Raw genomic sequence first — 12,289 nt, 5'->3', positions numbered from 1 at the left:
GGCCGGGTCGGACACGCCCTATCATCACCTCCGGTAACTGGCTCCAATGTTAATGTACTGTTTGGACTTGAAAGATTATTTAGGTACAGTTTTTTTAAGCTTATAAGCAACAAAGTGAAAAATGGAAGCTGGGTTAACTGATGGTCGGGTCGAGTCAGACGCAGGAAAAAGTGAAAGGATTTGGGCCGGGTCGGGCTCGGGGTCAGATGTGGTTCTGTCAGGCTCGGGTCGGGTTTCATTTGCAGGCCCAAGCCAGCCTTTACTCTTGGATTACCTGCTGTCTTCAAGTGAACTGCAATAAGCCTTTAGTAATGGTGTCTTGCACATTTTCAAAGTTCCCTGTAGAACAAAAGCAATGATCAAGAACATCTTTCAAAATTATTGTTCTGCATTTTCTATAAAAGATAACGGATTTTAATGAAGTGAAAATTTTACTCTTCAATTGCGATTCTTCCCTTGTTCACAACATCTATTATGTACCTGCTATAAAGTTACCCAGTTCCCAAGCTAATGCTTCTCTGTATTAGTGTTTGACATGATTGGCATTTCTCTTTGCTCTGTATTGGGAATATGCATCCCCACCCCCACCACTGTCTCTCCCTATTTAAAGTATTAAAGGGATTCAACAGAGTAGATATGGAGAAAATATTTCCTCTGGTGGGGAGTCAAAAACAAGGGGGACACAGTCTTAAAATTAGAGCTTGGCTGTTCAGGAGTGAAATCAAGAAGCACCGTCTCACCTTCAAAGGTGTTAGAAACCTGGGTCTCTACATTATGGATCAAATCCTTCATTGGCTGTGAAGTGCTTTGGGACATCCTGAGATCATGAAAGGCAATATAAATTTAAGTCTTTCTTCCTTTTGCAATATGCTGGTTAGGACAAAGTTCTGGAAATATTTTGTTGCCACAGAGGGTAATGAATTATCAGGAAAGGTGGCTGAGCATTGGCACACTTGGCTCATTTAAGAGAAAGCCAGGTGATGTCATAGGAAGATGGTGGAGTTGGTATTTTGGAAGGACTATAAGTAGTAAGGAAGCAGGATAGATGGCAGGAATACATTTGAGAAAGCGGCTTGGAGCCAACATGGGGTCAATAAGCGTTGGGTGATACTGATGCTGGCTTGAGTTTCAGGTGATGCAACAGTAAACTGAAATTGGTCTGATCATATTCACAGCATACTTATAGATTAAGGCAAGTAAGGGCAATCAGATGAGATTACGATTGGTACACAATCCAAAGGAGAGTCTAAAGTGAACGATACAAGGGAGACATGATATTGGAGCCACAGAACCTAGATCACAGGGTGAAACAATGACACAGCAGGAAGGAAGACAAAACAGAAACAGGAAGAAAGACAGAACTTTTGGGAGAGGATCAAAGGAAGAACACCAGAAGAGGCAAGGGTTAAGTATCTACCCAGGGGAGTGGGTGCTTCTATTCTGTACTAGTGAGAAAATGATTGTATTTACCTATTCCATATCAATAAAGACATCACACTGCCCATACAGGAACTCCCTCGAATGCTCACATTAAAAACAAATTGTATTTAATTGGTGCCTTTCACAACCATCAGACGTCTCAAAGCACTTTACAGCCAATGAAGTACTTTTTGAGGTGTAATCACTATTGCAATATAGGAAACGTGACAGCCAATTTGCAAACTGCAAATATCAATGTGATAATGTTGATGGAAGGATAAATACTGGTCAGGATAACTCTCATGCCCTTCTTCAAATAGTGCCACAGGATCTTTGACATTCACCTGAAGCCTCAGTTTAACATCTCACCTGAAAGGTGGTGCTGCCAACAGTGCAGAAATTCCTCAGTACTGCACTGGAGTATCAGCCTTGATTTTTGTGCTCAAGCCCTGGAGTGGAACTTGAACCTAGAACCATGTGATTCTAAGGTGAAAGTGCTACCAACTGAGCCACAGCTGACACCTAACGATTGCTTAAATTACACCCACTTCACGTGTACGCTTGCTGTATACCATACCTGCAGTGGTTCGACCAATTCCAATGTATGTTTCAGGTAAATTAAGTTTGTGATCTTGGATTCAGCTGCCTGTACCTGTTAAATAAACACAAGATATTCTGTAATCGCCATTACTTAGAAGCAATTAGAATGAACTAAAAATGCCTTGTTTAAATGAACACAAAATTGTAATCAATGCCTGTGAGATTTTTCTTTAAAACCAAAAAGAAAGAATTTATATTCAACGACTCTAGAGGGCAGCATGTCATGGCTCCATATTAGACATTAATATTAAAAACCTTTAAGGTATGTATGCATGATAATCTTTATTAAAACTATGCACATTTAGGGGGAAAAATCTCTCAGATAGTTTGGAGAAAGTAATATGGGAAACATACAGTGTCTTGCTTTGGAATCTGCACCAGAACAGACAGAAGCTGGTCTGTGTCCAAGAACCGTGAAATTACTGCAAAGATAAAGCACAAGGATACAGTTTATATATATTTAACGATGCATTAGTGGAACATAATCACAATGCTAACAAGTAACATAAAGCTCACAAATTAATATTGGGAGATCAGTCTCAGTGTAAACAACAGCAATCCAAAAGAGAAAAATGCTGTCCGTGAAAGAGAATAATTTACATAGAATTTAAAATTCTCATTCTCGTGTTCAAATTGCTCCATGGCTTCACCCCCGATCTCTGTAACTTCCTCCAGCCCTATGACCCTCTGAGTGTTTGTGCTCCTCCAACTTTGGCTTCTTGTCCATCCCCACTTCCTTTGTCCCACCACTGGCAGCCATGCCTTCAGCTGCCAAGGCACTCAGTTTTGGAATTCCCTTCCTAAACCACCCCACCTTCAAGATCCTCCTTAAAATCTACTTCGTGACCAAGCTTTGACCACCTGTCCTAATATATCCTTTGGTGACTCGGTGTGAAATTGCATTTGACAACTTTCCTGTGAAATTCCTCAAGTTTTTTAAACTCCTATAATAGGCGCTATATAAATACAACTTATTGTTGTCAGAATCAAGCATTTCCAGGTCAGGTATAGCACAGTTAGATGCAGAATAAAGCATACACACCCCACCATGTCACCATCAATACCCCTCAACTCAGGCCTCAGACGAGGTGAAGTATTTTTCCCATTTTCCATAGCTGTCGTCCTGTGCCCTCTTGAGTGCTAGAGCCAATTACAACCAGCTTTCTGCTGTGGACATGTGCCCATGAGAAACTGGCTCGAGAAAGCCCCGAGTTCATTTCATTATAGAGCTCTTACTGCCACTGAACAAGAGGAGACTTTCAGCACCCCCACAAGGGGCTGGACTGGAGCCCAGGTACCAATAGTGAAATGCCACTCTCTAACCCCCACAGCCACTCTCTAACCCCCACAGCGTCCAGAAAAAATACAAAGAAAATGTATCGCTGTTACTGGTTTGTGCCAAGCTCTTTAATGCTTCACTATGCTTGTTATTTTCTCAGAAAAACAGGGTATGCTAAAAATGTCATCTCTGTGGTTCCGCTTGAGTCAGCATACGGAAGCTGATCCCCCTCCAGCCACTAGCAGCCACAGCCATTTCAGGTGCAGCCTGAGCCATCTTGAGAAGAGTGCCCGCGCGTGCGTCCCCTGTGAGCACCGGAAGCAGCTGAACCAGTGCTATCCTGATGTTACACAGCCCTACTGGCTAATGTGACGGTTAATGGACCACGCAAGTCGATTATACGAATTTGTATGCTGCTCACCAAAGATCAGGCATTCATTTGCAAGCAGGGCCCAGCACTAGTGTTACTAAACAGCCAGGCACACAACTTGAAGGTAAGGTGATTTTTAAGAACTTCTGCTATTGCAAAGTCTCTGGAAGTACTGTGGAGTGTTGTTCGTGGATTTGGCAGGGAGTGTTGCTGCATCCTCACAGGGAAGGTAGAGTATTTGGTGACCTGTCCACACACAGGCCCGATGGGCTGAATGGCCTACTCCTGCTCCTACGTTCCTATCTGAAATGGGGGCTGCAGTGCAGTGCCTGAGTCTGCAGCACAACAGGGAGATGGTACAGAGTTTGCAGAGAGGGCAAGCTCTGTACATTGCTCCTTGACAGTGACAGGAGGCTGTCTGACAGGCCAGCCAGTACACCCAGCATCTCGGTGTATGCCCATCAGCATTCTCCTGTACATCGCCCCATTAAAATTCTCATCTGAGTTGTATGCAGTAGAACTCATTCGTGTCTTCACCCTCTGGTAAGCTGGCTGGCAAACAAACAATTCTTTACTCCTGGCCTGGCTGCATAGTAGCCTCCAAGGTATGTGCAGTGCCAGTATCTGAGCTGGTGGGTGTGAGTGCCGGATCAAGTGATGGGGTCTCTTAATCAGCACGGTGCTGTTGCTCCCTCTCTTCCTCCTTGGGCTGCTGTGACAGTGCAAGTCGCAGAAAATCAGAAGGGGAAGGATGGGTTGAGGGAAGAAGGGTGGGGTGGGAAGCATCATTTGGAGCTTGTGCAACATTCCAGACAGCAGGATAAGGGTGAGCTGAGAAATGAGAAGGGGCATAAGGTAGGAATGTAACATCATCCTCAATGCGCTCAGCGATGCTGGATGCCATGAGCTATGTCGCAGCCAGCTCCATGACACAAGGTTGAGATGCAGACGTCCTTGTCCCCTGCTGACTATGCTCTGCTCCCTTCTATTGTATGCCACCTTGTCCTGTGTTTGGGTGATGAGCCTGCCATGGCTGAATAGCTGGAGGTATGTGGAGCATCGAGAAGTGGGTACAAGGCCAATAGCATTGGTAGGTGCGTGACAGTGAGGTGGCATATCTTGATTTTAAAGGTAAGTCGAGTGCCTGTTGATGGGTGAGTGATGGGGGTGTGGTGCATTGAGCAGCGTGAAAGGCTGGTGGTGTGCTGGGTAGGAGATGTCACATGAAGATGCGTTCACTGACCTTGATCACCCGTGTGAGGTCATTAGACTTCTTGCAGCTCTGCTACCAAGTTCTCGGATCCAGATGCTGGGCACTGACCTCCCTGGCCACCTGACCCATTTCCTTCTGCATGTGATAACTAAGGGCCTCCAGGCTCCCCACAGAACCACAATGTCGCTCCACTTGTCCACCTCCATCAATAAGGTCCAGGAGGCTGAAGAAAGACGAAGCTTTGAAAGAATATCGGGAATGTAGGACCAATCTGAAACGAGGAATTAAGAGGGCTAAAAGGGGTCATGAAATATCTTTAGCAAACAGGGTTAAGGAAAATCCCAAAGCCTTTTATTCATATATAAGGAGCAAGAGGGTAACTAGAGAAAGGATTGGCCCACTCAAGGACAAAGGAGGAAAGTTATGCGTGGAGTCAGAGAAAATGGGTCAGATTCTAAATGAGTACTTTGCATCGGTATTCACCGAGGAGGGGGACATGACGGATGTTGAGGTTAGGGACAGATGTTTGATTACTCTAGGTCAAGTCGGCATAAGGAGGGAGGAAGTGTTGGGTATTCTAAAAGGCATTAAGGTGGACAAGTCCCCAGGTCCGGATGGGATCTATCCCAGGTTACTGAGGGAAGCGAGAGAGGAAATAGCTGGGGCCTTAACAGATATCTTTGCAGCATCCTTAAACACGGGTGAGGTCCCGGAGGACTGGAGAATTGCTAATGTTGTCCCCTTGTTTAAGAAGGGTAGCAGGGATAATCCAGGTAATTATAGACCGGTGAGCCTGACGTCAGTGGTAGGGAAGCTGCTGGAGAAGATACTGAGGGATAGGATCTATTCCCATTTGGAAGAAAATGGGCTTATCAGTGATAGGCAACATGGTTTTGTGCAGGGAAGGTCATGTCTTACCAACTTAATAGAATTCTTTGAGGAAGTGACAAAGTTGATTGATGAAGGAAGGGCTGTAGATGTCATTTACATGGACTTCAGTAAGGCGTTTGATTAGGTTCCCCATGGTAGGCTGATGGAGAAAGTGAAGTTGCATGGGGTCCAGGGTGTACTAGCTAGATGGATAAAGAACTGGCTGGGCAACAGGAGACAGAGAGTAGCAGTGGAAGGGAGTTTCTCAAAATGGAGACGTGTGACCAGTGGTGTTCCATAGGGATCCGTGCTGGGACCACTGTTGTTTGTGATACACATAAATGATTTGGAGGAAAGTATAGGTGGTCTGATTAGCAAGTTTGCAGACAACACTAAGATTGGTGGAGTAGCAGATAGTGAAGGGGACTGTCAGAGAATACAGTAGAATATAGATAGATTGGAGAGTTGGGCAGAGAAATGGCAGATGGAGTTCAATCAGGGCAAATGCGAGGTGATGCATTTTGGAAGATCCAATTCAAGAGTGAACTATACAGTAAATGGAAAAGTCCTGGGGAAAATTGATGTACAGAGAGATTTGGGTGTTCAGGTCCATTGTTCCCTGAAGGTGGCAACGCAGGTCAATAGAGTGGTCAAGAAGGCATACGGCATGCTTTCCTTCATCGGACTGTGTATTGAGTACAAGGGTTGGTCGGTCATGTTACAGTTGTATAGGACTTTGGTTCGGCCACATTTGGAATACTGCGTGCAATTCTGGTCGCCACATTACCAAAAGGATGTAGATGCTTTGGAGAGGGTGCAGAGGAGATTCACCAGGATGTTGCCTGGTATAGAGGGCGCTAGCTATGAAGAGAGGTTGAGTATATTAGGGTTATTTTCATTAGAAAGACGGAGGTTGAGGGGGGACCTGATTGAGGTGTACAAAATCATGAGAGGTATAGACAGGGTGGATAGCAAGAAGCTTTTTCCCAGAGTGGGGGATTCAATTACTAGGGGTCACGAGTTCAAAGTGAGAGGGGAAAAGTTTAGGGGGGATATGCGTGGAAAGTTCTTTACGCAGAGGGTGGTGGGTGCCTGGAACGCGTTGCCAGCGGAGGTGGTAGACGCGGGCACGATAGCGTCTTTTAAGATGTATCTAGACAGATACATGAATGGGCAGGAAGCAAAGAGATACAGACCCTTAGAAAATAGGCGACATGTTTAGATAGAGGATCTGGATCGGCACAGGCTTGGAGGGCCGAAGGGCCTGTTCCTGTGCTGTAATTTTCTTTGTTCTTTGCCTTTAAAAGGGACAGACTGCCCTTAAGAACAGAAGGCTGGCTGAACCATGTGTTATCAGCACCTTGCTGTTTGGCTCCTGCTAAACACAAAAGCAGCTGGCAGCGCGGGAGCCACTCAGTCTACTCTTAAGTAAATGAGCTTGCAGCCCCAAATTTGTGTGCTGCCCACCTCCACTGGAACCAGTGCGGGCAGGTCGTGAATTGCAACCCCTGGGCTCAATTAACCATTGTAACTATGCAATATTTAGCCCCCTAACTTTAGCAGCTGAACGGGTTGAGAACTCCACACATTTCAACTTACGTATTTCTATTACCGTGGGGGACAGCACTGCAACTAAGGTATCAACTAACTGTGGCTCAGTCAATAGCACTCTTGTCTCAGAATCAGGAGGTTGTCATCAAGTCCCACTCCAAAGACTAACTCTCAGCTGTCAGAAGTGCTATCTTTCAGTTGGGAACTTAAACCGATGTTCTCTCAGGTCAAAGATCCCTTGGCATTAGAATCATCGAACGGTTACAGCACAGAAGGAGGTCATTCAGCCTGTCTTGTCTGTGCTGAGTCGCTGCAAGAGCATCTCAGTTAGTCCTGTTACCCCACCTTTTCCCCGTTGCCCTGCATATTTCTTCTCTTCAGATAATTATTCAGTTCTCTTTTGAAGGCTCGATTGAATCTGCCTCCACCACACTCTCAGGCAGTGTATTCCAGATTCTAACCACTTGCTACGTAAAAACATTTTTTCCACACGTCACTGACAATTATAAATCTGTGTCCTCTGGTTCTGGACCCTTCTGCCAATGGGAACAGCTTCCCCCTATCTACTCTATCCAAGCCCTTTATGATTTTCTTTGAAGAAGAGCAGGGGATTTCTCCCGTACACCTAGCCTGGAAATAATTCATAAAATTACATAGAATTTATAGCATAGAAACAAGCCATGCAGCCCAACCCATCTATGTCAGTGTTTACACTCCACATGAGCCTCTTCTCACCCAACTTCATCTCACCTCATCAGAATATCCTTCCATACCTTTCTCCCTCTTGGGTTTATCCAGTCTTCTCCCTTAAATGCATCTATGCTAGTCTCCTCATCCTGGGGTAGAGAGTTCCACATTTTAATCTCTGGGTAAAGAATTCCCTCGTGTATTCATTTTTTTTATTCATTCATGGGATGTGGGCGTCACTGGCCAGGCCAGCATTTATTGCCCATCCCTAATTGACATAGAGAAGGAGCTGGTGAGCTGCCTTCTTGAACCGCTGCAGTTCATGTGGTGTAGGTCCACCCACAGTGCTGTTAGGAAGGGAGTTCCAGGATTTTGACCCAGCGACAGTGAAGGAACGGCGATATAGTTCCAAGTCAGGATGGTGTGTGACTTGGAGGGGAACTTGCAGGTGGCGGCGTTCCCATACATTTGCTGCCCTTGTCCTTCTAGTTGGTAGAGGTCGCGGGTTTGGAAGGTGCTGTCTCAGGAGCTTTGGTGCGTTGCTGCAGTGCATCTTGTAGATAGTACACACTGCTGCCACTGTGCATTGGTGGTGGAGGGAGTGAATGTTTGTAGATGGGGTGCCAATCAAGCGGGCTACTTTGTCCTGGATGGTGTCGAGCTTCTTGAGTGTTGTTGGAGCTGCACCCATCCAGGCAAGTGGAGAGTACTCCATCACACTCCTGACTTGTGCCTTGTAGACGGTGGACAGGCTTCCTAGCCTCTGACCTGCTCTTGTAGCCACGGTATTTATATGGCTACTCCAGTTCAGTTTCTGGTCAATGGTAGCCCCCAGAATGTTGAAAGTGGGGGATTCAGCAATGGTAATGCCATTGAATGTCAAGCGGAGATGGTTAGATTCTCTCTTGTTGGAGATGGTCATTGCCTGGCATTGTGACTCTCTTATATTTATGGCCCCTTGTTTTTCTCCCCCTCAAGTGGAAACATCTTCTCTCCATTTACTCTATCCAACGCTTCCATTATCTTATTGCAGTATACCTACTTTTAGCAGAAAACAAGCAGACTGACCTGACTGAAGGCTGAAGAAGAGATCCTCGTCCTCCAGTAATTCTTGGACGCAGTCCAATCTTGTGTTAATGGTCTCCACATCGACCAGGGGCTCCAAGATATTTGAGCGAAGTCTGCGACTCCCTCCGGCTGTCTTTGTGTAATTCAGGACGCCATACAATGTGTGATTATTTCTGCAACAAAAAAACAAATCCTTTTACTTTGGAAAGAAACAAGTCACGACTCAACAAAGCAAGTCTTAGAACAGGAGGAAGCCATTCAGCCCTTCGAGTCTGAGATTTTTCACCCAAGATTTAACTGTTCGCAGCAGCGTCCTGGAGATTATTCTTTAATTCCTGGAGACTCCAGGGCAATCCTGGGGGGGTTGACAACACTACTGTGGGTAGACAAAGGTAGGGCGGCTAAAGTTTCAGTTCCATGGCATTTCGTTAGAACCAGAAGGTGACACCGATGAAGAGCTTACAAAGAGGAACAGAGGGGCAAGCGGAAAACAAAAATCGAGAGGTGTGTGATGTGGTGGAGGACAGGAGATGATTAGATAACAGAAGCGATGGTGCTGCAAAACAAACAGAGCAATGTTGAGAGAAATTGGAGAAAATGTGTGCCAGACCCAGAGGAGGTGTCAATGGTTACAGAGGAATATCAGCGGAGAAGGGAAGCACAGAAAATGTGGAAAAGCAGAGAGGCTTCCATGTTCCAGTGTGTACGAACAGAAGGAGGCCAATCAGCTTCTTGATTCTGTTTCAGCATTCAAATTAATCATGGATCTGTAACATAACTCTAATTATCCACCTTGGCTCCATACCCTTAATGCCCTTGCCTAACAAAAAAATCCAATTCACCTCTAGCCTCAACAGCTTTTTCTGGAGGGGGCAGGGGGAAAAGTTCCAGATCTTCACTACCCTTTGTGTGAAGAGGTACTTCCTGACGTCACCTCTGCACAGCCTACATATAACTTTAAGGTTACACTCCACTGTTCGGGTAGGAGGAACAGCATACACCTCAGCACATCAAGCTGTGTGTAGATCCCCAGTACGCAAACTCCAAGTGTCACTACGTGCTGAGGTTCTATCTGTCCCCAGTGTTGCGAAGGATGGGCCTGGTCACATTGCCGCGGAACGCTCCATGCAGTTGGGCGGTGCCGTACCACCTATCCTTTGTGGAGCAGTTTCTGCGGCAAAACACTTTTGACCACCGGTCCATCAGGCAGTGGTCTGCACGGAATGTCCTCAAGGCCCTACGGGAAAAGGAAACGGTGGATCATGTCGGATGGTTCCCCGAGCAGACCGTCAAAGTCATTTGGCGGAATGCCTCATCACCAGAACTTTCAAACAAGCACCAAGACGTAGCTTGGCTGGTGGTGAGAAGGGCCCTCCCCGTCAGATCCTTCATGCACACCCGAAGTCTCGCCCCCTCCGCACAATGCCCCCGCGTTGGCTGTGGTGGGGAAGAGATGGTCGCCCACCTCCTCCTGGAATGTGCCTTTGCAAAGCAGGTGTGGAAAGAGATGCAGTGGTTTTTGTCAAGGTTCATCCCAAGCAGCTCTGTAACACAGGAGTCTGTGCTCTACGGGCTGTTCCCAGGGACGCACACCGAGACAAACATCAACTGCTGCTGGAGGACTATCAATTCGGTGAAAGACGCCCTTTGGTCTGCCCGAAACATGCTGGTCTTCCAGCGCAAAGAGTTGTCCACCACCGAATGTTGCAGACTGGCACATTCCAAGGTCCAGGACTACGTGCTGAGGGACGTACTAAAGCTTGGGGCAGCCGCAGCAAAGGCTCAATGGGGAAAGACCACAGTGTAAGGTTCCCCCACCAAGCTGGACTGAGAGGCTGGATCAATGGGAAACCCCTCGAACTGTATCGTTAATATTCTCAATTGCTGTAAATGTTAAACTGTAATTGACATGACAATTGTGAAACAGAAGGGTTGGGAAGAAACTCATGACAGTATTGAAGGAAACTGATCTCCCTTGCAATGTTTGTATTTTTTGGTGCTGTTTGGAAACTCTTTGGCAATGTAATTTTTACAGATTTTTATGAATAAAGTATATTTTGGAAATAAAAAAAAAACACCTCAGCACCTACCCAACGTCGCCCTCATTCTGATGACCACCTTCATGTGCGGTGCATCAAGCTGTGTGTAGACCTCCAGTACCCAAACTCCAAGTGTCCTCAGCACCTACAGGCAGTGGTCGCGATGGTGGTCCCACGGGCCATCGATCTGGTCAGGGTGTAATGATTGCCGTTCCTCTGGCCTGGGTATTCAGCTGCGGGAAGGTAACTTCACCATCTCCAAAGTCAAGGAGGTGGTGGGTGGTCGCCTCCTCGTAGCAGATGTAATGTACAAAAACGCTCCGCTCTGGTTGATCAATGTGTACGCCCCAGTGCAATGCAGCGAGCGGCTGACCGTCTTCCAGCAGCTCCCACTGCTGCTGGGAACGTCCAAGCCAGTCATCCTGGGCGGTGACTTCAACTGCATCATCGATGCGGCTGGACGATCTGGCAGAGACGACAGCAAACTGGACGCTACGTCCAGATTCCTAATAGAAACAGTTAAAGATGCCAAAATGCACGCCGTCTTCAGCAAACCTGCAGACGGAGCACCACGTAGATACACATGGTCAAAATCGGACGGGTCTGCCCATTCCAGGATTGACTTCCTGTTTGTGTCCCATGCTGTCACGGTCGGATCCACCGACGTCAAGCCAGTGCTCTTCTCCGACCACTGCCTCTTACTGGCTGACTGTCACATACAGGACGACCAGCGGCTTGGCAGAGGGACGTGGAAGCTCAATGCTACACTGCTGACCCCAGAGAACGTTGAGGAACTCAAAAAGGATTACAAAGGTTGGAGGACCGTGAAACGCCTCTTTGAGTCTCCAGTTCACTGGTGGGAACCGATCAAGAAGAATATCAAGAGGTTCTTTATCCATAAAGGTGTACAGAGGGCGAGAGAGAGACAGAGGGAAATGTCCCGACTCCAGAAAAGTATGCAAAATCTGCTCTGGCTGCAGTTGATGGGGGTCGAGGTCAAGGAGGATCTCCAAGAGGTGAAGAGCCAGCAGGCCTCGCTCTTTGCCACAGAGGCATCCAAGATCATCTTCCAGTCCAGAGTCCGCTCCATTGAGCAGGATGAGACGTGCTCGCGTTACTTCTTCCAAAAGGCACACAGAGAGAACTCTGTTATCAGCAGCCTGAAGGAAGAGGATGGCTCGGTGATGTCTTTG

At 46.7% G+C, this 12,289-nt stretch overlaps 1 protein-coding gene across 1 annotated transcript in view; it reads right to left on the bottom strand.

The window, feature by feature from the left end:
* Window positions 1–12,289, bottom strand: part of msh4 (mutS homolog 4) — an 83,546-nt gene that overhangs the window by 51,331 nt on the left and 19,926 nt on the right. Inside the window, exons 6-9 of the mRNA XM_068038017.1 lie at window positions 9,058–9,230; window positions 2,374–2,441; window positions 1,997–2,071; window positions 275–339 (exon numbers count right to left, since the gene is read on the bottom strand). Of these exons, the coding sequence (XP_067894118.1) occupies window positions 275–339; window positions 1,997–2,071; window positions 2,374–2,441; window positions 9,058–9,230 (381 nt within the window). The remainder of the gene's footprint in view (window positions 1–274; window positions 340–1,996; window positions 2,072–2,373; window positions 2,442–9,057; window positions 9,231–12,289) is intronic.

The sequence above is a fragment of the Heterodontus francisci genome, chromosome 8, assembly GCF_036365525.1.
Source record: "Heterodontus francisci isolate sHetFra1 chromosome 8, sHetFra1.hap1, whole genome shotgun sequence".
Classification (NCBI taxonomy): domain Eukaryota; kingdom Metazoa; phylum Chordata; class Chondrichthyes; order Heterodontiformes; family Heterodontidae; genus Heterodontus; species Heterodontus francisci.
The sequence above is the reverse complement of the archived record's forward strand: the minus strand, read 5'-3'. Positions and strand labels throughout refer to the sequence as shown.